The sequence below is a fragment of the Kryptolebias marmoratus genome, linkage group LG21 (assembly GCF_001649575.2).
Source record: "Kryptolebias marmoratus isolate JLee-2015 linkage group LG21, ASM164957v2, whole genome shotgun sequence".
Taxonomy (NCBI): domain Eukaryota; kingdom Metazoa; phylum Chordata; class Actinopteri; order Cyprinodontiformes; family Rivulidae; genus Kryptolebias; species Kryptolebias marmoratus.
The window spans coordinates 7,677,276-7,703,041 of NC_051450.1; the positions used below are offsets into that span (position 1 = coordinate 7,677,276).

At 38.7% G+C, this 25,766-nt stretch overlaps 1 protein-coding gene across 1 annotated transcript; it reads left to right on the plus strand.

Annotated features, from left to right (window-relative positions):
- Positions 1 to 3,528: 3,528 nt before the first annotated feature.
- Positions 3,529 to 21,975, plus strand: rsu1 (Ras suppressor protein 1). The gene is made up of 9 exons (XM_017414047.3): positions 3,529 to 3,644; positions 3,740 to 3,856; positions 5,714 to 5,764; positions 6,217 to 6,337; positions 8,513 to 8,631; positions 9,850 to 9,932; positions 13,538 to 13,652; positions 15,461 to 15,593; positions 20,542 to 21,975. The coding sequence occupies exons 2-9, from the start codon at positions 3,748 to 3,750 to the stop codon at positions 20,642 to 20,644; spliced, it is 834 nt and encodes a 277-aa protein (XP_017269536.1). The 5' UTR covers positions 3,529 to 3,644; positions 3,740 to 3,747; the 3' UTR covers positions 20,645 to 21,975.
- The last annotated feature ends 3,791 nt before the right edge of the window (positions 21,976 to 25,766 follow it).

Genomic DNA, 25,766 nt, shown 5'->3' on the forward strand with positions numbered 1-25,766 from the left:
TCCATTTCAATGTGCTCCTGATATTTTCAGAGTATATCTGTGTCACCAGCTCTCTGTCTGTTCCAGACATCTTGTTCTTTACTCCTTGGAATGAGAAACATTCACTCACTAATGACCTGTTGTATCACTAAGGTAAAATATTCAAACACCCACCTTGAAGAGTGCTATCATGATGTCTCCTAATAGTTTAATTAGTTTACTGTAACTTCCACTCATGGTCGACGGCCAAAACAGCAAAGTAAAGCAACTTATTAAAAGGACAATCTTGATGAGTATGAGAAATATTTTCTCTGGGGTTCAGTTCATGATAACAGGCCACTAAAGTATCATTTGTTCAAATCAATGTACTTCCATCCACATTTATAAAAGCTTCTCCTTATAACATTGCTGAGTGCTGACTGACAGCAACAACAGATCATTATTTGCCTCACAAGCCATAATATTTGGGCCCTTAAAAGCTTCTAAGAAGCGTTATACTCTTATTTGAAGCATATCAGAAGTTTCAGTCAGCACCATTCAAAATGGAGGGGGTCTATTAAATGTCTTAAGTAATGGTGGACAAAACTTTATTGACCTCAGCTCTCTCAACAATACATTTAAGGTAAAATGGACAGATTTAAATATTGGGTCTCAAAAGGTTTAACTTCCTATTATTAATTTTTCTACATTTAAGAGCTTTGAGGCTCTACAAAAAGATTATTTTTTTGTGTGTATTGATAAGTGCAAGTTTAGACAACTCTTCGATTCAAATTTAAAAGGAACCCCGGTTCAAGGTAATTCAGGGTTGATATGCTTATCAGTGTATACGTAAGAATATAAAAGTACTGCATGTAGTGTGTAAAGCTGTTCCATAGACACCATTGTGTGGGGGAATGAGAAGCATTATGAAGCACTTTACAGAACCAGAGAGGTTAAAAAGGTGCTATACAAGTTTATTTCATTTGCTATTTGTAAGAAAAATAAACATACCAGTTGAAAAAGCTTATACTATTACCTCAGTCTGTAATTTTGTATCTTAACATGTTTTTTCACATCTTGGTGGTCTAAAAACATTCCATCATCATCACCAGGTTCCTTCTGGTGTGGTCGACAGTTTGAAAACACAACTGTTCACTACAAAATCATCAGATATTTTGTATAAGAACAAAAAGTATTTTTTTTAACTGCTACAGTAATGACATTATTCTTGTGTGTCAACAGTTTAATGGTGAAAAGTATGGGGCGCCGTTTGTAAACGAGCTTGTGCTCAAAATTCATGCCTAAATTTTGTCACATTTAGCTTCAAACACTGTTTAAAAATGTAGTGTGGATTTTCTGATGTCACCTTTTACAACATTTAGCTAGTTAAATGTAATTGTTACAGCTACATGCTAAATATAAATATAAATCCTAAATGTTATATCTAAATGTTATATGTTAAATCTAAATATTATATGTTAAATCTAAATCCTAAATGTTATATCTAAATGTTATATGTTAAATCTAAATCCTAAATGTTATATCTAAATATTATATGTTAAATCTAAATGTTATATGTTAAATCTGGGAAGAGACCTGAGGGCAGACCCAGAACTCTTTGGAGAGATTATGTGTCCTCTGTGGCCTGGGAAATCCTTGAGAGCCTCCAGGAGGAGCTGGAGAGTGTCGCTGGGGAAAGGGAGGTCTGGGTTTCTCTCCTGGCAGTGGCGGACAGCAACAAAGTACATTTTCTTGAGTACTGTATTTAAGTACATTTTCTGAGTATCTTTACTTTACTTGAGTATTTGTGTTTTGGGGAACTTGTGACTTTTACTCCACTATATTTCAAAGAAAAATATTGTACTTTTGACTCCACTACATTCCTTGGAAGCTTGTGGTTACTCGTTCCTTTTGGCTTAGCTTTGTAATCCTCTGTTGTTGTTTTTCTTTCCTGAAATGTAATTGGCCAGACACTATGCTCCTCACAAGGGGAACCAATCACAGTCGCCACTCACACCAAACATCACCTTATCTCAGTTTGATATTTGAGAGTTTAGGACTGAAAAATAGTTTGTATCAATTTGAATGTCTTTTGTGTTCACTGAGGACGAACTACTTCTCTGCATCCAAGAACTCACCATCCAACCTGAGAAAGCACACTGAGATATGTAAAGTGCAGGGAAGATAATATTTGTGTTTCACAGGTTTCATTAAGGCATGTGGCGTTACCATGTAGCAAAGTGGTTCGGAAGGATGAGTTCTTGAAAGCAGAGCTGCAGTCCGTACGCAGTAATGGATTCAACATTAAACTTCTATTCCATAGTGAATGTGTGGGGTAAAAAAAGGCTCTCCTGTTTTATTTTGTTTTTTTCTTGGGATTAATGAAAATACCTGTCATTATTTTTTTATTGCATTTGTATGCTAAAAATTTTTACAGGTGGTGTAGATTTTTTTGTAGCAGTGGTTCTACATGTCAATATATCATCAGGTGGTTTCAGAAAGTTACAAGGTTCTGTAAAATCACTCAAAACAATATAGCAATGTACTGATATTAAAAAACACAATTTGTACTTTTGAATACTTGAGTACTTTTTAAATGCATGCACTTTTGATTACTTAAGTATTTTCAAAAGTAAGTACTTCAGTACTTTAACTTTTACTTGTATTTGAGTAAGATTTGACTATGATTATCAATATGTTTACTCAAGTACTAGAGTTGAGTACTTTGTCCACCACTATCTCCTGGACCTGTTGCCTCCATGACTCGACCACGGATAAGAGGTAGAAGATGGATGGATGGAAAATGAACAGTCTGGTCCTTGTCTCATGTTTTTTCTTAATTAACAAAGTGATGTAAGTTTCATTTAAGTTAATTCATACAATTTATTCAGCAAATAAAAATCTATCCTTTTCTTGCTCTTTGTGTGTGAATTACCCAGAGACTTTCTCCTATGCCTCCACTGTAGATGTAAATTATGGAAAGATACAATTGACTTTATCTCCAGCAACATCTTTTCAGAATTTACTGTACTATAAGCCTGGTGTATTTGGCTGGGCTGACGTTAATAACAAAACACTTTAAAGCATTTTTTTGTCAGAAACCTAATTTTATTTCTTGCTAAATGTCACATCCACAGATGTAAATTTTCAAATAAGAATCCTACTTAATTTTATTTAATGATATAGACAGCTTTGCAAACTTCAGCTGTTCTCACTTTTAATTAAAATGTTTTAACAAGGGATTTGTTTGTGGGAGTGGGATTGCTTTGATATGGCCCTATTCTGTAATTTTACGTTTTTGCCCAAATTGGCTTCAATGTTATGTTTTCCATGGCTGTCGTTATAAATAAAGTTCAGGAAAAAAGACTTAATGAAAAAAGGCACTTCCGGTTTGACTTCAAAACAAAAGCGCTTGTTTGAAGCATCGATATAAAACCGTGGAGATGTATTATATTTTTGTTCATGTCGATGGTTTGGGTCGATCATAAAATAACCGGAGGGCATGTTGGTTGTTTTCCCCGGAGGAGGCGGGAACGGTATGGAGAGGCCGAGTACCCGGATGTGTCGCTCCAGTCTATTGAGGAAGAGGAAATGCCCTAATAAGGAATCAGGGTCTCCTCTCAAACTTCCGGTCTGTTGGGAGCTTCCACAGAAAGTTTTTCCGTTTTTCTGCTTGTGTCCGCTCGGTAAGAGCCGTCAGCTGGTTTCTACCTTTTAACTTTTTTTATGTTTAACTAACGTCTTATAAAGCGCTTTATTTTTGGTCTGTTGTTGTTTTCAGAAGGCACCATGTCCAAGTCTTTGAAGAAGATAGTGGAGGAAAGTCGAGACAAGAACCTCCCTGAGGTGGAGATGTGTGACAGGGGGATTTCTAACATGTTGGACATCCCGGGACTATGTAAGACACGGCCTTCATGTCCTAAATAATGTCTTAACGCGGTCAGGACTGTTTTAGTCTGAAATCATTCAGCCTTCCTCGTTCAGACTATGTGCATGTATGTGTGTGAGTGTGCGTGCGTGGGTGTGTGAGGTGCCAACTTTTAAGTGTAGCCCCGAGTGATTTATTTTGTTCTTTTTTTGCCGTGTGTGTTTAAATGAATTCTTAAAAAAAACAAATGCCTAGCGTTCCTTGAAGGAATGCACATTTCCTGCCACCTTTCATACCAAAGTTTCAGATTAAAATCATCATATGATGAGAAATTATGCATTTGAAGCCATTACGGGCAAACCTTGAAAACAAGGTTACGCCCAATCTGATGTGATGGTGAGATATCACTCTCACAGGGTGTGTTTTAATGCTCACATTGAGACTAGAGGTCGACCGATAGTTTTTCTTTGACTAATGCTGAAGTTTAGAAACCAGCCAATGGCTGATTTATAACACCAATATCTTTCTGGTCAATATGTCATTTCTATTTAACAAATTTATAACAATTGCCTAACTTAAACATGTATTTAACAACACTTAAACAGATGTGTACACTTCTATATCTATAGAAAAACATTCTTTCTTAACCTAAAAAGCCATTTTTCCATTGTTGTGTCTCAGCACGACTCGCTTCGCCCCTACATGGGTCTATGCAGGTCTACACGGCGTTGGTGATTTTCCATATAACTGATTATCGCCTAGATGTGGGCGGGTCATCATAGCATGGCCGCCCAAGCCTTACCAGAAACGGGTGAAATACAGTCAAAAAACACTCGCCGTTCTCTGCCAAGGTTTCCAACAATGCTGTGGCCGAGTCGAGGTCACCTCCCCTCCGCCGGTCGGAGCACGTAAATCGAGTCTGTTTGGTCCAGCTTCCTCTGAGCCTCATCAGCCAGCATGTACGGAAATGCAGCTCCTCCTAGAAACCACAGTGTTGGTTTAAGTGTTGCCATTTTAATGGATACAGAACAAACGCTGCAGTTGTTAGGTTTTAGAAATGCTGCTAAAACTGATGTTAAATATGTAAAAGGTTTCACTGCAGTTATTTAGATGTTTACAAAATAGTCAATAAAAACAATATGAACTCTGTATGCAAAGTGCCTCTAAACACCCAAGTTGCCCTTTTTAGATGACATTAGGGATAAAGAAGCATTGAGACTGAAATGTGCACACAAACCCTTCTGTGCACTTCGACTGAGTACACACTTCATAGAGGGGCGTAGGGTGGAGGGCAAGTATTGGGACCGGGCCTTTGTAGTGTAAAGTGCTTTGGGGTCTTTGGACTAGATAAAGCGCTATACAAGTGCAGGCCATTTACCATAAAACGTCCATAGTTAACTGTTAATTTAAAATGAGATGAATAGTGATTGAGCACTTAGCACCTGGTTTGATGTTCATCAAATGGATTAATCCAGGATGTTCTGACAAGACTTGGTCAAACAAAGTTTTTTTTTTTTGTCTTATCCTGGTTTAATCAGTCTTACTTTATTGAACTAATCCCATGAGGTGTCAGTAGTATTCCTCTGAAATATGAATGTAAAGCAGTAGAAGCAACATGTATCATCATTGCTGCATTAACTACTGGACATTTGTAAACCTGAATGTCTCCCACCCACTGCTAAGTACTGAATTAACTCCTGTTGCTATCTGCAGAGGACATTTAGAGCTTTTCAGTGATACCAAATGTCAAAGAGTGGGGCTGATTACCTTACAAAGATTGGGGAATTTAAAAAATTGTGATTGGACAATTTTTTTTCCCCTGGTCATCAGGAGAATCAGTGAAACCATAAATGTTGCCAGTTAACACTGTTTTCCATGTGATTTCAGTCACTCTTTCTAACATCACTCAGCTGGTCCTCAGCCACAACAAGCTCACAGGTGAGATGTTTCCTCCATTTTATCCCTGCTTCAAGTTATAAACAGTCGAATCATGAGACGTTGTGTCTCACATCAGACAGCAGAGGTGTCAGTGGACGTTTGAAATGTTCAGTTTTATTTTTAAAATGAGTGGAACAGGAGGTATTTAACTCTTTTAAAAGACCTAACATTTGCACACCACCTCATCTTCTCACAACTACTCTTCAGTTCAGAAAATAAAAATGTAGACATACGCAGGTGGACATATGTTTGTTTTAATGTGAAATACTGTTTTACTGTATAAAAAAAACATTAAGATTTTACTAAGTGGGATGATTTATTTAGGCCAGGAGATGGTTGTGTTCCTTGAACACAGGGCTTCTGACAGTATGAGCACAGACACGTTCCTGTAAACTGCTCATCCATGTGTGCCTTCTCTGCGTGTAATCTGTCCATGTGTGGCTGTTCTCCAGCTGTGCCGCCAAACATCTCGGAGCTGAAGAACCTGGAAGTTCTGAACATGTTCAACAACCAGATTGAAGAACTGCCGACTCAGATCAGCAGCCTACAGAAGCTCAAACACCTCAACCTTGGGTATGTGGCATTTGGACTTTACCGCACACAGGACCCCCTTCCTCATGCTCTGAACCTTTAGGGTGAACCTCAGCAGGTGGCTGAGTTGCAAACAGTCTGATCCTCGACACTGTTGCAACAAGTGTTCATATTTTAAACAGAGAAGGCAGATGATTTGAGAGGAGTATGAAGGAAAACAAGAAAGACCAACCTCAAACACAGGACGAGGTCTCAGATTTCAGCTTTTAAAACTTAAAATGGAGCATTAAGCTTGATACCCAGTCGTTTTCCTACTAATTCACACCTTCATGCATGTGACCCAAACATCTCTCTGTGAGCCAGGCAAACAAAGACTCTAAAGCCTCCATCATACTCCATAAGAAGTCACGAAGTCGGTTCAAGGGTGACGTGGTTGCGAGCTGTTGGGTTTTTTTACACGCACCTTTCATCGTTCACGAGACACTCGGATCAGAACTAAGGAAGCTCCTCCCTCCTCCTGCAGCGTTAAAACAGGTTTCTTCCCACCGGCTTCTCAACTCTCCTGTCGTTGTATAAATTTTTGTTTCCCTTACCGCAACCAGACGTGTTTATTAAACCGTCTGAGATAGTACACACCATTTGCAAATTTGCAAAGGGCCCTTAATAATGAGCGAACGAAGGGAACGTGTCCTTACACTGCCCGGCCGAGGCACACTTCCTCTCGCCTGTGTCTCTGCAGTCTTTTTAAGTTCAGAGGTTTCTCAGTTTTGCTGGAACAGTTGTAAAGACTCCAGCTGCTTCTGTAGAAGCAATATGACTCCATTAAAGCTCACCAGTTTTTCCCACATAAACAACAACAACTTCTGACCAATCACACAACACTTGGTGCAAACCCCTGTGAGAAAAAGTTCGGCCCGAGCCTTGAGTCACAAAGGGGCGGACAAAGCTTCTACGAGAACAAAAATTACACAATTTTCATCACGCAACCACGTAAATGATAGCCGACTTTGTGACGTCTCATGGAGTATGGAAAGGCCTTTAGGAGGAAGGGGAAGGAGATTAGTCTGCATGTGAATTTAACTTTATAAACTGAGCTTATGCAGTTTAAAGCTCTGAACTTCACACACTCCAGTTTTGAGTTGGAGACGCTCCCTGAATGGGAAGTAAAACATCTTCAGCTACAAAACAGTTGCACCACTTGCTTTGTTCTATAAAACATTTTAGATTTGCCATGTCCTGGATGACTGAGAATCTACACCAACGTACGGCTTTGCCGTAATTTTCTTGTTTTAAATGACAGCGAGTCAGAAACCCTGATCATTGCTCCTGCTGAACTACACCCTGAAATCATCCAGGCAGTAGTTTAAGTTCAGTGTACGAAACCACTGAGTTATATTTGATTCTGCTGTAGGCTTTGACTTGCATATCGGAGCTGTTTTTTCAAAGTTACAGCATATGGTTTCCTGTGCAGATCTGTAGACGGTTATTCATGCATTGATGTCTTTGCACATAGATTACTGTAATGCGTTATACCCATCTGGACAAATCATCACTTTCACGTTTTCAAGGTGTTTAGAAAGCAGCAGCCAGACTACTGACTAAATCTAGTGAACAATCTCATATTACTCTGATGTTATACTCTTTACACAGGCTACCTGTTGATTTTAGAGTACTTGTGTTCCCCTACAGAGCTTTAAATGACCAGACTCCAGCTTTTACTTAAACATGTTCCTGCTGCGTATCTTCAATCTGAGGCTCAGAAGCTGATGGTCATTCAATGTTTGGGGCATAAAACTAAAGGGGATGTGGAATCGATGGTCTCAGAAACTTTGTTTTGCTGACTTTGAGTGTTTTTTAAAACCAGTTGAAAACCTTTAGTTTTACCAGGCTTTTATGAAATAGCTTTTTATTGTGATTTGTTTTTATTGTGTTTTTATTATTTGTAAATTGATTGTATTTTGTGACTGTCTGGGAAGGGCCCTTTATAAGTTAACATTACTAATTGCACACTGAGTGTTTGGTGATTTTGACCTATTTTGACGGTGAGAAAATGAAGTTGGAACTCCTCCATAATCTGTTTGATTCTAAAGTAGAAAGAGTTTGTTGAACTGCAAATCTGCTCTGCTTGATTCAAGGAAGAAAAGAAAAAAAGGACTTTGAATTTGAATTGAAAAGCGGCAAAATAGTTTTTGCGTGTGTGTGTTTTTGGGAGAACAGGATGAACCGTCTAAACAGCTTGCCCAGAGGGTTTGGGTCGTTGCCTGCTCTGGAGGTCCTGGATCTTACCTACAACAATCTGAACCAGGACTCGCTGCCTGGGAACTTCTTTTACCTGAGTGAGACCCTGCACACACACACACACACTCACACACACACACATTCATTGTTGCTGCTTGTAATGTGGTAGCATTGTAAAAAGTTGTTTATTAAATTGAGTGTCAATCGATCATTTTTGCTGGACTTTTTACATTTCTCTTGTACTGTTTTTATTATTTTTAAATGAGAAATATTCCGCAGTCATGCTGTATGTGTGTTGTAGTAATTGCTGGTTGCAAAAACCAGAGATGGCATTTATTTCAGTGTGGGTTACAGATGTTAATATGGAGTATTGTTGTTGGATCATTACTTCAGATCAAATCAGAAATCCAATCCAAAGAGCGGTGTACTTGTTTGCTTTTATTTTACGCAATTAAAATGAAAATTCTCCTGTTGCAGGTGGGGGGCGGGTTTGGGAGGGGATTCAATTTTTAGATCAGACCGTTTTCACGAAACACAACCTCGACCCGCAGCAGGGAGGAAGAAGACAACAACTTTGTGCATAAAAAAATAAATATCAAGCAACATATCTTCACCTGTTTTGTTCTACAAAAAATGTAACACAAATTGTAAAATTTGTGTGTTTAGCGATTCAGGAAACAAATGTCATCCCACTGATTGGTTACTGATTAGTTTTGTTTATTATGTTCTTTTTAATGCTTTTAATATTGAATTTGTCTGCTGCCTTGACAAACCAATTTCCCTCAGTGGATCAATAAAGTATGTTTCTATTATTCTATTTTTAAGCTACAATATATTTGCACAAGATGTTCTAAATGACACCGACTGCACTGGACCTTTTTAAATTTATTTTTTCGTAGTTATGCATGCTTTTTACCATAAGTTTGCATAACTTTTTCCTTATTGGGGATGAATAAAGTATTTATCTAATAATACAATAATTAAAGACGCATTAAAAAAAATGCTGAGATACGTAACATATATTGTGGCAAAGCTGCAAAATATCTCCAATATTAATTTTTGGTTATATCGCCCAGCCCGAGTATTTTACAATATGGTGATCACAGCAGGTAAAACTAGCGATTTCAATCTTAAATTCTTGGTAAACACGGGGACATTTTCTGCCTCTTGTAGTGTCTCATTTAAAAAAAAATAAATGGGTGTATTAAAATGTTTTCTAGCTTTTATTAAGCTATTGAAAATTTCAGCTCCACTAACATCACAATAAGGTCATTCTCCTCTTGCTCTAAATATAACAGATTTTTCTTTTTTTGCAGCCACTCTTCGAGCTCTGTATTTGAGTGACAATGACTTTGAGGTCCTTCCTGTTGACATTGGGAAGCTCACCAAGCTGCAGATAGTAAGTAAATGCCAGTATCATGGCAGAAATGTGTCACTTGTTTTTGTATCAGTAATCAAGCCAGACATTATTTCTGAAGTGAATTAAGGGAAGAGTGCAGAAGACTTAAACCAGTATCTCGCTGGGCTGCAACTGATGGTTCCACCTCATACATTTATGCATACGCTCACATCTCCTCACAATTTATGCACTCGACACACGGAGAGCGACAAACGGAGAGCGACAAACGACGGCGACAAATGGCCCTCATCGCCACTGGGGTGAAACCCAACTCACGGGATGCAATAGCGATGGCAGCGTTACGAATAGCGCTCTCGCGACTTGTCTCCAAGAAATTTGATTGGTTATGAAATTGGAGGGATTTTGACATTTTCAAAGCAGTACGTATCAGACAAGGCAATGGTGAAGAGTCAGAAGATTTGACTGAAACTGACAGAAATCTTGCTGTTAATTCTCCTCTACAAAAGAAAAAGACAACCATGGGTTCATCCTATATTACAGACAAGGAAACAGCATGGTGAATATTTTCATTTTTTGTGTCTATCTTGATAATCACTGTGTGAAATGTCATATAATATAGGAAAGTCAAACACACCTAAAATGATGCTTTCCTCCATGTTGAGAGTGGTTGCAGACTGCAGCATGCAGCATACTCTCCGCTCATTGGTCAGTCAATGAAACCCTTGCTGATTGTTTTTTTTCAACCTTTTTTTTGCCGCGTCAGACCGCCCGTGTGTGCATGTCTACGTGTACGAGCTCAAAATTTCACATGCACGAAATTCGCCGGTCGCTCGGCTGGAGGAGGGCAAGCGATTGTCGCCTCATCGCACACGTTCCACAGGAAATGAATTGCGAGGGAGCGACGTCGCTCCCCATGTGTGGAGCCCATTAGAGTTGCCAGTTAACCTAACATGCATGTTTTAGGTCTGTGGGAGGAAACCAGAGTGCCTGGGGAAAAACACACATGCATAGGAAAACATGCAAACTTCACACAGCATAAAGGTTCAAAGCTCTGTTGAGGCCTTTCTGTGAGGATGTAGCTCTAACCACTGCTCAGAACAAAATGAATATTTAAATTCCTGATTAAATTAAAAACGGCTTTTCTGTTGTATCAATCAGTTGCTGGGGTTCAGTTTATGGGGCGGGTGCTTTAAAGTGTCCAGTATTAAAGATGGATTAAACTGCTGAGTTCTTGAGCTAGTTTATACCCTTGATTTTGCATGAAAGAAACTTTATTTACATATAAATAAATCAGGAAATGAGTTATGGATGAATAATTCAAGTAACTTTATGGCAAAAGAGGTGATTAGATTGATGGATTGTGAAAATGATGTTCAGATTCTAAAATATGAAGAAATTACTCTGTTCAAAGCATTGAAAGAGAAGGAAAGAAGCGAAGGCCACCAAAAATATGTAGCAGAATAATTAAAAGCAAAATAAAAGTGTGAGTTTTACTAAGGAGCCTGTTATCAACCCCAGCACAATCATATTATATTACCAAGAGCACAAACCAAAACCACATATTAAATAAATGGAGCAGTCTGACCTTTTTAAAGAGATCAGTCTTCTGGGATATTTTTTTATAAACCGACCCTAAGCTGTGCTTTTCCTTTTTTTGACTCTGACCTGTGAGGAGAGTTCCTTGGTCTTCATGATATCTCTTGCTTGGTGGTAGATATTAAAGGTATTGAACTGGTGTTTATTGTGGGAGCTGTCAGACTGAGATCATCTGACTCTTAAATCGCTCACCGGTGGATCTTATAATACTAATTATGTGACTTCTAAAGGTAATGGTTGGAGCTTTTTGCCTTTATTTATTTGACACATTATGTTTTAACATTCAATAACTGATTTTATTTTAATTGCAACTGAAATGTCCAACTTTACAATATTGAGCAGAAAAGTTGAGACAATTGTACCTCCAGAACCTGATGAAAATGCTTCCATTTTCCGATCTTTGTCTTAGCGAATAAAAGACCTAACAGTTCTCAAAATGACACTCATAATTACAGTTCTGACTGAAACCAAAGATCCTCCTAATAGTGAAAATAACTTGTATTTTACTTTTATCTACACCATGTGGTAGAGATGCAGTATTGTATGTCACAAAGTCATATTATACATTCAGTGTTTAAAATTTTGCACAGTCCTGTACATTTAATCAGTTCAGTTTTGTCATGACTAAAAACGAGTGTTTCAAAGCCAAAGAGTAGATGCAAATTTAAACAAAATGGATGAATGTTAGGGAGTTCTGAGAAAACTAAACTTAACCTGAAAATTTGAACAAGCCCATCTCACAGCCCCCTCCCCCTTGCTCTCGGCTGCACGACAGCCCTCCCTCTGCAGCTCCTCCCCCACCGCGGAGTAAGCATGGCCACCGTAACGTCACGCGCCATCTTCTGTTTACCTGTCTTTGGCCCGGTCCCAATACTCGCACTACACCCTGCGCCCCTCTATGAAGTGTGTACTCAGTCAAAGTGCACTGAAGGGTTCGTGTGCGCAGGTTACAAGCATGCAAGAATTGGGGCATTGGGACAGTACAGGTTACATCATCGACTTGCGCCTCTGGGCCGTAACTGTGACATCCAACATGGCGGACTGGTCGCTATTTTGATATTTTAAGAAGATGCCAGTGCAATTTTAAAAGTACAGTAAAGGTATATTTGCTTTCCAAAGCCATTGCAGGAGATATTTGGCTGTTCAGATGTGTTTTGTTATGACTTGTTGAATAGAGAGCAAAGTTTGATAGTATTCCCACCTGTACAGCAGAGTGAAACAAGAATTATTTCAATACTTTACATTTGAAAACTGCTTTTTTCGTGAAAGATACAGCTTGCTCTGTCACCACTGCCATATTTCTGCCTTTTAATTCAAAACCCTTTCATTGTCAATAAAGATAATAAAAAAAATTTAAAAAAAAAACGTCACATGCTGCAATGAATTGTGGGTAAGCACTTTGCCGAAGTCCGCTTGGATGCGGGCTTCGCTGAAGGCCGGATGTAGTACACAAAGGGGGCGGGGCTAAAGAGCACTCCGGAGAATTGGGACATGAACATACATTAGAAAGACACAAGGGTGGAATGAGGGTGCGAGTATTGGGACTGGGCCTGTGATTTCTGATCAGGCGCCATTCGAGAAATTGTCGGTTTTCCTGTACCGTTAGGTTGTTCCTCCGCCTTTAGCACAGCTGCAGCACACCAGCAGTTTTGAGCTTAAACGGCGGTACGCACTGCGCGAGGGATGGATATGAGCAGCGCGTGCACGAGCATGATTGACACAGCTAAAACTCTCCTCCTGGCTCTGATTGGTTGTTTCTGAAAGGGAGCGGTGTGTTTCTGCAAATGGCATTAGGACCACTGGGAGGAGCCAGAGGAGCTGGATTCTTTTTCACAGATTATCTGTTTTCTATTCTACTGTCAGTTAACAAATATATAGAAAATATGTTTTAATGAAAGTTACCTACTGCAGCTTTAAACTTGAAAAATTTGAAACATGTTACATGTTGAAAGGATTTTAAAACCGAATGCTGCCTTTGAATTTGTATTCAGAATAGGAGGATGGGAGAAGGTGCTTGATAACAATGTCTTTTTTTTTCTTGTGTTTAGCTGAGTCTTAGAGATAATGATCTCATCTCACTGCCGAAGGAGCTTGGGGATCTAACCCAACTCAAAGAGCTTCACATCCAAGGAAACAGACTGACCGTCCTGCCTCCTGAACTTGGTACACACCCACACACATGCTCTCCCCTTTAAATTTCATGTTATATTAATCATATATATATATATATATATATATATATATATATAGTGTCTCGCAGGGCTCTGTGCACAGCGCACTGACCTGAGCGAGCGGTGGAGGTGTTTATACTTGACACTTACATCGGTGCAGTATCCTGTGAGTTTTGACTCGTTTGATTATGTTTGTGATCTCTCATAGAGGGATCATATAAATGCTGATACAGGTGAACCAGCTCCGCTAGAGCACCGAAATCGTCCATTTTGAATGGAGCACAGCACGCAGGCGGTCCACGCAAAGTTACAAAAATTGGAAAGTGCACAACTATGCGCCTTATAGTCCGGTGCGCTTTATATATGGCAAAAGTTCGAAAATGGACCATTCATTGACGGTGCGTCCTAAAATCCAGTGCGCCCTATAGTGCGGAAAATACGGTCATTCAAGGCCAGTCAGTGTAAATCTTATTTATCACTAAAAGAGAATCTAGATTAAAAAAAAAAAAAAAAAGTTGCTCAGGAGAAGTTATTTTTCTGAAATAAGCAAGTTACGTTCACACAAGTTTTACTTGTTTGTAAACAAAATGGGTTAAAGAAAACCATACCTCTAATAATATAACACATATAAACAATAACTGTAATGCAAAAAATGATGAAGTTATAAGTAACTGTACATAATTTGATAAATGTCCACCATTAGAGGGCACTATAAATATGAGGAGTTACTTATAACAACAGAACTGAATGAAACCCAAATCAAAGACAAATGTTGAGGAGGACAGACTTGTTTCCCTCAGTGGCAATGACTGGCTGAAGTGGATCTGTACATGAGCTAACAAAACAGTCACTATCAATCAGATGTTTGTCCTACCAAGCTACGAGTTCTGTCATGCATTCCTTGAATGACATGACATTCTGTATTTTGAAGTGTGTACCTCTGTTTTTTTTTGTTTTTTTTTTAGAAGATTGGAAAATGACTAAATATTTTTATCTCTTCAACCGTTTCCTGTTCACCACAAAAATCAGCAGGCCTCTTCATGAAACCATACCTGTAAATGCTTAAAATTTCCCTTTTGGCTCAGTAAAAATATTTGCCTATTTTAAAATTTCACACGTTTGTGGTACACAAGCTTAGCGCTTTTTTTTTTCTTTTTTTTTTTTATTAAAGAATTGTATAGATAGGAGCATGAGAAAATTTAGGCTTGTACCAGACCAAAAGTAAGTCATCTGTCATTTTTTATAATTTTTTTTAATTTTACTTCTATTACTGGCAAATTTGTTGAACTGCATTTTTTCCCCTTCCCTCTGAAATATTCAAGTGGTTTGTAAACAATTTTAGTCATGAGTTGGTTAAAATAGAATAACTGAAGCTTCTGTACCTGTCTTTGCTGCATGCCCGGCACATAAACAAATCAATCAAGGTTTCATAACAGCAGTTCGCTGTGGCAGCCATCTTGACTCCAAAAGTTAATCAGTTGTAGCTGTGCATCCAAGGATTACTTTCTGCAAGATTCATTAAAATTTGTTCAGTGGTTCATGAGCTGTATTGCTAACAGACAGACCCATGAACATTATTGTCTGCATTTGCCTTTTTATGGTGGAACTAATTCTTTTTAATTACTCAAAGTAAAGCTGAAACTCTATATCAGCTTCAGATATATAGAAACTCTGCCCCTATTCAAACCTTTCTGACTTGACAGTTCATGAACATAGCACACTGGTTGTATTTAAGTGTTTATTCAGTGTTTTGTGTGTGTGTGTGTGTGTGTGTGTGTGTGTTCGTTTTCCTGTCTGCAGGCAACCTGGATCTGACTGGTCCTAAACAGGTATTCAAAGCAGAGAATAATCCCTGGGTCACTCCAATTGCAGACCAGTTCCAGCTCGGCGTCTCCCACGTGTTTGAGTATGTTCGCTCAGAAACCTATAAATAGTAAGTACTTATTCACACATTGAAAACGTTTTAGTTGCGAAAAGATCTATGGTTTACTTCTCACATTCCAAATGAGGGGAGATCCATTTTCCGAACAAATCCTTGACTTTGTGATACAATCTTTAATTGATATTCTCCTTATTTCTTGGTGTTTAAACCCTAAATGGCCAAATGTAAACCTAGTTTTGTTTTTAGTAACAGCGACCGAAATAAAATCTGAAATCAATCCCGAATCTGGTAATAATTCTTTTGTCCAAGGAGCATAAGATGCTGAAAATCTTCAGCCTGCAGCTCGGAGGCATGCTCTGGAACTGATCCGTCACTGTGAGAGACAGAAAGACCTGCTCTCTGCTGCACTGTCTGCCATCTTGTATCTGAGCATCTCTCCGTGAACTGCTATAGAAATGTGGAGCAGCACCAGACATCCGAGAACAAACACACATTGGAGCAGTTTTAGTAACAGATATTTAGGTATGTATTTTTATTTTAGGGAGGTACAGACACTTTTTGTAATAACCAAAGGTTGTAGAGGCCTGGCAGAGCATCTCCAAACAAATATGCAGCACCGTTACCATATTTTACTTTTGAAAAATACCTTTAAACATTATTTTGAACATATAAATGTGAACCAGTCAATATGTAAATAATGTTCATTTTCTTTAGAGTTCCTGCAGGTCAGTGGGAACAGGAAGTACTTACTTACTTGGACAGAGAGCCTCACTACCATCGTTTAAACCAGGGTGTCAGACTCCATTCCTCGGGGGCCGCTCTCCTGTATGTTTTAGATGTGTTCTTGCTTTAAAACACCTGGTTTAAATGGATGACTTATTGCCATGCTCCTGGAGAACCATATGATTTGGTGAGGAGGTGATTAAACTGTTTGAATCAGGTGTGTTGGAGCAGAAAAACCTAAAACTCCCAGGACAGCAGCCCTCAAGGCCTGGAGTTTGACACGCCTGGTTTAAAAGCTCCTTCCTATTCTTTCTAACTGCTCCTTCTCTTCAACTCGTTAATGCTTCCACGTAAAAAAAAAGGGTTTAAAACAGTTGGCAACACTTGTGAACAGAAGATGGCTGCAAATAGAAGATCCACATCAAATCAATGGCCTTTGGCCTCCCTGGACGTTAATCCCACATACAAACTTCCATTAAAAGTTTTAACTTTGTAACACAGAGACACACAAGGGTAAAGAAAGGCAAAGTTACTTCAATTTGCTGACATGCACACATATGCAAACAGAACTGGCTGTGATTAATTAAGCCATGTGGAATAGTAGAACCATACAGTATAAAGACATTGTCAGGAATCTGAATCCGTTCATACTTTTTTTTTTTTTCTTTTGCGATTAATTGGCTCGAACAGATCAGCGCTGCAGCTTCACGTGTGCGCACACGCACGCACACACGTTCACACCATCATAGAAACACATAAAATTACTGCGAAATTAAGTTGATTTGTAGCAAACTCGCTCCCCTTTTCGTGAAGTGTCGTTCTTGTATCACAAACAGAACACACAAGGGTGTAGATGACTGACCACTATAGGGTTTAACATTGTACATTTTACAAGAAAGAAATGTTTTAGTGAATTCAGTGTGTAAAACAAACAGTTTACAGCGACACTGTGGATTTAACTCTTAAAACAGGGTTGAAAACAAACATGGTGGCACAGCGGGCAGAGTGGTCTCCTTTGTGTGTTTGTGTTTCTTCAGGTACTCCGCTTCACTCCCACTAACCAAAAACATGCGTTAGGTTAACTGGTAACTCTAAATTGTTCCTATGCGTGAATAAGAGTGTGAATGGTTATGTGTTTTGTTTGTCTCTGTGTCCCTGTGATGGACTTGTGACCTGTCCAGGGTGTCCCCTGCCTCTCACCTAACGATGACTCGGAATAGGCACCAGTTCCCTGCTACCCTGTATAAACAGTGGGTAATGAAAATAGATGGATTGTGTTTAGGCGATCAAATTTTGTGTTGACTGTTTAATTATTTATTTATTTTATTAAACAAAGAAATGAACGTTTTTATTATTAATTAGGAGGATTTTATCCTTATAAATGCAGTTTCTTCACTTTTAATTTTGTGACTGACATAACCAAGAAAGTTTTTTTTCTTTTCCAGCATTTGTACCGATGCTGGAAATAAACTGAGTTTCTTTGTTGGCCACATTACACAACAAAAAGAAAATACTGTTGACATCTTTGAATAAGTAAGCTGAGTAATCATTAAGTTTAGTTTCACCCAACCTCACAGTTGACTTGGTGCTGCAGTGTCATGTCAAACTGCACAGCTGGACACCTCATGGGGCAAAGGTGATGCCTGTTGATTTCAAGGTTCATGGGGTCAAAGGTCAAGGCTACAGGTAACTGCTCCTACATGTGACCCTTTTGTTACCTCTGCCATGGTTCGTTTGTCGGTCTGTTAGCAAAGATCAGGTAAAAACTAATGAACAGATTTGGATGAAATTTTCAGGAAATGTTGGGGTTGTTACAAAAAAAACAATGGATTACATCTCATTATTTTTTTAATCACGCTGCAGCCTTGGTGGAGGTTTGCGCTCTCTGAGTGCTTCTAGTCTTAAGACTTCAGCTTAACAGGGCAATGGGATCATAGTTTCCTGGGTTTGTTTCATCTTTGTCCCACCCCCACACACCTTTTTTTTTTTTACTGTGAGACAAATAGTATCATTAAGGGAAGGGGAAAAAGTTTTCCTCAAAATGTCAGAAATCATCCTTGGCAGTGGGAGTATAAGAGAGCTCTGAAGGGCCTTGTAAAACTCTGAACCAAACCCATCAGGGCTGCTGCCTCTCCAGAGGGAAAAGCCTTGTTTGCATCCTGTACCTCAGACAATAATTTTTTATGATGTACTTTAACTGTGTTGTGATAACTGTGTTGGGTTTTTTTTGTAACATTTGTGTGCTGCTGCCATTCTTGGCCAGGTCTCTCTTGAAAAAGAGTTTTTTTAATCTTAGCGGGATCTACCTGGTTAAATAAATGTTAATAAAATAATAGATACAATTTTAAAAAATTGTCCCCAAGGTCTGCATTTAGCTGTGGGTGAGAAAATGTGCCAACATAATTCCTCTAAATCTTCCTGTCTGGCTGTTGTCCTTAAAATGTAAATCTGTCTCCAAATGTCCACTAGTCTGAACAGATCTTGGTCAGTGGAATAAACTGATGGGACACATTCAGAAACTGAAGATTCTCTGAACTCGCAAGCAAATATTTTTTAAAACTGCATTGTTTTCTGAAAAAGAACAATTTTACGACCTAGTTCCTGTTTGTCTGGAAAAAAAAAAAACTTTGTGGTAAGATTTTATGTTAATAATCCATTTATCTTTTTAAATTTGATGGGTCATAATTAGGGGTGCAACTAGATCTCACAAAACAAAAACATCACAAAATTTCTTGTTGAGTTGAAAACCCTTGCGAATGACTATCAAGTTGCAGTCAGCAAGACTTTGGTGAAGTAACCACTGAACATGCGCCCATCACTTTAATTTGTTTGTGTGGCGATGTGGCAGGCACTAGGACCATGCAGCACGCCTGTCATCACGTGTTGTAAGAGCAGCTGCCCTGTCCTCCTGCAGCCTCTACAGCAGGGGTGTCAAACTCCAGGCCTGGAGGGCTGCTGTCCTGGAAGTTTTAGGTTTTTCTGCTCCAACACACCTGATTCAAACAGTTTAATCACCTCCTCACCAAATCATATGGTTCTCCAGGAGCATGGCAACAAGTCTCCCATTTAAACCAGGTGTTTTAAAGCAAGAACACATCTAAAACATGCAGGAGAGCGGCCCCGAGGAACAGAGTTTGACACCTGTGCTCTACAGCTACGTGCTCAGAAGAAGAGTCTCTGTTGCACATTTATTAAAAATGGAACTCATTTTTGTGGAGTTAGCGCTTAATTACCTAACAGTCGAGATATAAGAGAAATGGAGCAAAATGATCAGTGTCTTTACAGAGCTCTGTCAGAGCAAGGACTGAAGAGTTTAACCTGTATAAATTCACCACAGTAAAAACACAATGCTCTGACAGCTGTCAGCTGTTTTATGGCTTCATTGTGAACGTAGCATCAGCTCTGTGTTTAATCAGATGAGTATAATGTTACATAATGCTGCTCCTCTGTGATTGACAGCCCATTATAGCTTACAGTAACCCACAGCTGCGGTCCAACAGCTCTAAAACAATGAAAATCCTAACAAAACAGATCGGTTTTTAGGAAGGCTTCTTATTTAAAAAATTAAAAATCATTAAAACATTGAATTTGAGACAAACGTCTGTTCAGACTGTCAAACATATGTGGATACGGCTTGAACCTCTTTAGTTTGTTGGAGTTGAGACGGAAATGAGTCGATCAAACTTTGAGGTGGAGGTGGTAAAAAAAATCTGACTGTACTGTTCACTTTGTTTTGATTTTTTTTTTTTAGCTGTTTTGATGCCCTGTGGTAAAAGGTTTTTTTTAGAAATCAGTATAATGGTGATTTAAAAAGGAAGACAAATGAAATTATTTGGGGTTGTATTTTTAAAAAATTCAGTAACCTTTTTTTTTTTAATCAGCCAAAATATACTAAGAACATTTCATTTCTTATTTCTGCAGGAATATTTTTGGCATAATTTTTAAAAACATGACAAATTAATTTTTTTCAAGAGAATACTGGGTTGTGGGCCCTTGTGAAAATGAGTTTGACCCCTGTGAGCTCAAAGGTCACAACTTTAATGAGAAGTTAAGTCATGTATAGTTGAAGAACTGTTCAGGAGAAATCAGACGAGACAAAAGTCAGTAAGTTGAGTTTGTGGCAACACCTATTTTCTTAAAAATATTGTTTACATTTTCTGTGAGCTTAGTGTCTGGTTACACCCCTAGTCGTAATCTTTACAGGCTTAGGAACTAAAACGTTTGTTGAGATCTGTGTTTTTCTCAACATCTCTTCTGTTTTCTTTCCGCTCCACAGTCTCTACGGCAGACACATGCAGGCTAATCCGGAGCCTCCGAAAAAGAGTAACGATAAAAGCAAGAAGATCAGCCGCAAACCCCTGGCTGCAAAGAATAAATGAAGAGGAAATGACAAATGCTTCGCAGCCAAGCTTACAGCATGTGCCTTTTTTTTAAATATTATGTATTACACGGTAAAGCAGGAAGCTTCTGCATGTATACACGTGCTTATGCATATGGACATTTCAGTATTGTGCAGAGTCCTGTTGGTCTAATACTTGTGCATATATATACACACACACGTATGACAATATCAACAGAGCTCATTTCACACTAACTTGTTTTCTTCAGTTATATAAAGATTAAGAGGCCGGTACTGTTATACAAACAGAGACCGGGACATTTGAGTGGATAACTATCCCTGGAAAGACTGTTGTCAGAGTTTTGGAAGAGTACAATAAGTTAACATTTATCTGACTTCTATTTGTACTTTGAAGTTGGAATTTCTGAGTTCAGCAAAGATCAGCTGTAGCACCCTCCAATGTCAGAGAGAAACCTCTGTCAGGAAACATTACTGCAATGTTTCAATGGATAAAATGCAAAACATATACATTATAAGCTTGTGTCGCTGAAGCTAGTTAGCCTGGTTACTGAGCACCATAATTAGCATATCCTACTGGTTTTCTGACTTGGGTGTGACATCATTCCTAAACCCGAATTCCTACTTTTGCGTTACATTGAATGCAGGACGATGATAATAGACTGTGGATAGATCCTTATATGTGTCATTACATTTCAGAATGCTGTAAAAATACGTAAATGTAATCAATGTTCATGTTCTTTGCCTTGTTTATTTAATAACTGCTCTTGGCTGTGCCTATGTGTGAGATCTTTTACCATTTTTGTTTTTCCTAATATATCATAAATCATCCCATTATACAGAGAGATAATATTTAAAAATGTTTTCATGCAAGAATCTCCTTTTTATTTGTAATTTTACTGCAGAAATTTTCCATAAAAGGTATTTTAATGGGCTGCAACTGATGGTGACTAACTAGTGAACAACATTCATGAAGAAGCCTCCAAAAGTATGTCAAGGCGGGTATGAGTTCAATCTCCACACCCTAGAATACAGTTTTGCAAGCCTTCCATGTCAAAATGTGCCGTGATTTTTAAAATGTGGGCTCAAGGCTCACCATTTTCTCAGTTTTGGGTCTCTAACAGTTGCAGCCCAGTGAGATGCTGACTTTAGGGCGCAGACATACATCAACCCCTCACCTGTTGTATATAGGAGTTGATCATGGTTGTGATCTTGGCACCATGTGGAAGTAAAAGATGTTTCTTGTCTGTTTTCTGTTGACACCTTAGACTCATTTATAATAATCTTTTCTACCTACATGTACCTGAAGCGTTGATAAAACCACACGGATTAATAAAGCATGCAAGATTTCGACATGATGCAATGTTTATTGTATCCTATGGTTGGTACGGGTTGGGTCATATCAAGTATTTCTTATTCCAGTTGATTCAACAGATTGAATAAATACTCTGGCGATGACTTCACAAGACAGGGTTTTCACAGAACCTCAAGACCCTCATCCCATATGAATGAAGACCATATCTTGGAGAAGCAGTGAAGGCTCTCCCAAAGTAGTTGGAATAGTAGTTCTACCGAAATACACACTGAGTTAGCTTTGAGAACTAATGATATATCAAGTTTCCTTCGTAAATTATCTTCTCCAACCTGAAGTCACTGCTCAACACTTCTGCTTTTTTTGTGCTTAGTACCCGCAAAAGGATGTGTGCTTGTATGTGTGAGTGAGTGTATGTGTTTGTGTGTTAGTAAAATATCTCACAAACCACTGAACAGATTTTAGTGAAACTCTCAGAAAGTCAGTAGATATCCATCTACAACTGGCTAGCGTTTCGAATCAACGTAATTCAAGATGGCTGCCACAGCTAATTAACAGCAGCCAACACAAAAACGGTAGTAAACTGTACATATATTGAGCTAAATTTGCTGTGGTCAGAACTGACAATCATTCACACATGTATGCTTTTAAGTAGTAACACATTTTGTGAGATCTCACACAATCTAATGAGACTGTGTAGCACATTATTTATAATGACTGACCAAAATGGCTACAACTCATAAGATGATCTTAATTTAAAACTCTAGCATGAAAGGCAGCGGGCGATGTGCATTCCTTAAAGGAATGCTAGGCCTTTAATTTAACTTGATAGAGTTTCTATTCTCTCTTCATCTCAGTTCATCTCTCCATGTTACTGAAGACACAATGAGTCCGAAGCTAACTAAAGCTCAATTGATTTTTTACATCGTGATTTATAGGTGACGTGTGTTAGAGCAGCCAAGGCTTCAGAGTTCCCTCTTTAATGAAGGTCGGAGCAGGTGGTCTGGGCTTTGACTCGGCCACATTTCTGTATCATTTTGTTGTTTTGTTACTTTGGGTCATTGTCTTGCTTCTCCCAGTTGTAGTTCTTTTGCAGACAACTTCAGATTGTCCTCCATGATTCCCCTATATTTTGTGATATTCATTTATACCCTCTATCTTTACAAGCCTTTTGGGGGCAAGCTGCTGAGAAGCACCTCCATGGCATGATGCTTCCACCACCTTGCTCCACAGTGGGGATGGTGAGTTTTGTGGTGATGTGTACTATTTGGTTTCTACCAAACATGGCATCTTGTCTGATGGCCAAAAAGCTCCAATTTGATCTCATCAGACCTCAGAACTTTCTTCCACTTGAACATGGAGTCTTCCACATGCCGTGTTATGAACTCTAGTCGAGATTTAATCTAAGTTTTCTTCAACAGTGGTTTTCTCTTTGCCATTCTCCCATAAAGCACAGACTAGTGAAGAACCTGATCAACGGTTGTTGTAGCTCAGTGTCTCCGTCTCACCTGCTGAAGCTTCAACTCCTTCAGAGAGCTCACAGGTGTCATGGTAGTCTCTCTCTCTATTCTCCTTCTTGTTGTCACAGTTTATGAGGACGACTTGCTCTTAGTAAATTTACACGTTCCACATTCCTTCCATTTCTTGATGATGGATTTAACAGAACTCCTGGGGATGTTTAAGGTCTTCAAAATCCCTTTGCAAAACATCCTCTGACTTGTACTTTTTAGTAATGTTTTCTCTGAGTTGCATCAAGTGTTATTTTATCCTTGTGGTGTAATGGTAGCCAGGAATACAGATTAACCAGTGAATAAACCTTCCAGACACAGGAGTTCTTGTACAACAATCACTTGAGAGACATCCAATCCCTCAGGGGATTTTCATTTTTGTAATTGTAAGACTACTTGCACCAAGTGGCTGGACCTCTGTTGAATTAGGACCGTCACTTTAAAATGGTAATTATTTATGTAATTCCTTATTTGACATTACATTGTAGAAATCAGTTTTCACTTTGTCAGTGAAGAGGGTATTTTTGTTCACGTGTTTGTCAAAAAGCCCAATTTATGTTCAGCTGTGAGGTGTTTGTAGATCAGGAGGTTTGAGGGAAACAAATGTCTTGTTGTCTTGTTATCTTCCGAGTTCAAGGCGGGTCCACAGAGGTGATTGGTCTGTAGTTGTCCTGAGGTCCAGGCTGGTCCACACAGGTTTTGAATGTTTCAGTTGTAGCTCTTAAACTGTGGAACCAGCTGCCCTTTCGTATCACATAGGCTTCAAGTCTTGGTGTTTTAGGTCTTCTCTTAAAACACATTTGTCGTTATTGGCTTTTAATACAAATGAAAGTTGAGATGTTTCCATTATTTTAATATTTTATAATTTATTTTGTGTTTTACCAATTTTTTTTCCGTAGTTTGTTTTTATGGTCTCTTGTGCTTAGTTCTTATTTTTTTATTTTATGTGCAGCACTTTGACCAATGTTGTTGTTAAATGTGACATCTAAAGAAACCTGATTTGATTTGCACTCTTGTCTTGCAGGTTTCCAGAACAAAGCTGGCAGGGACCGGATGAACTCAAGCAAGGAGGAGGAAATTGTCCACCGAAGGAGCAACAGCAGGTAGGTACAGGTCATGAAGGAGGGAAGAGGACAAACAAGATGAGGACAGGAGGTCTCGTTTTGGTGCTGAGAAATGAGGACAGAACCAGAAGAGCAGATCAGAGGTAGGTTGTCCAGAAGGAATAAGTAATGTCTTACTGTGAGGGGAACCTGGAGAGAACTGTGTTAATGCAGGCAAGTACTGGGTAGAAGGAGGAAGCATGAAAGTGTTATTTTTAATACTTGAGGTACAGTTGATCAGTTAATTTGATCATTTAATTAATGACAAAACTTGAATTGTTTTGTTCTGACTGGTATATTAACTCAGGCAGATTTGTTGTGCTGGCCATTTTGTTTCTTTTAATTTGCCAGACATGATGGTTTTTTGATAGAAAATTCATAACATAGAGACAGTCTGGTGTTATTTTACCATTGGCAATGAAGTCATATAGCATTGGCATTAATCACTTTGAAATTCTGAAGATTGGAGTTCGAAATTCTCTTTAGAAGTGAGTTTCCTCAGACAACCCATTGTTAGCTCATCAGCCAATCAATGTGGCCTGAGCAGTGGGCATACTTGAATCCCCAGTGCCACCTTGGTTTATAAATAAATCCCACTGCTATGGCAAGAAGACGCCCCAGAGTCAGTGTTTTATGAAGGAAGGTCCCCCGCCGCTCACCCAATGACTGCTGGAGATAGGCACCAGTTTCCTGTGACCCTGAACAGAAGCGAACCATAGAAAAATTGGGTGAGAATAAAATTGTGCTGATCTTAATGTAGAAGACAAAAAAGACCCAAATACACAATGAGCAGGTGAACACACCTGATTCATTAACCAACACTGTGAAATGTAAAGACATATCCTATTTTACAAAATTTATTTCATGATTTTTCAAAGGAGTTCCAAATAATCACTGATTTTTATATTATTATTATTGAAGAGCATCTTCCACTGTTCTTTGTTTGAGCTTTCTGTTAGCGGAGAAGTTATTAAAACAAACAACTTCTAGAAATGACTGTAAATGCATTTATTTTCTCTTTTAGCTGTGCTTGTTTCAGTGCTGTAATGCACTGTGCAGCATTTTTTAGAAAGCACTTGTGGTTTTGACATAAAAATGATAAAAGTGTCTCGGATCTGTTTCGGTTCTTACGAGGCCATTCATCATTTGTCCCACCGAGAATTGAGTGGAATGCCAATACAACCATCTTCTGTTACCTTCAGATGTCCACACTGTGGACAT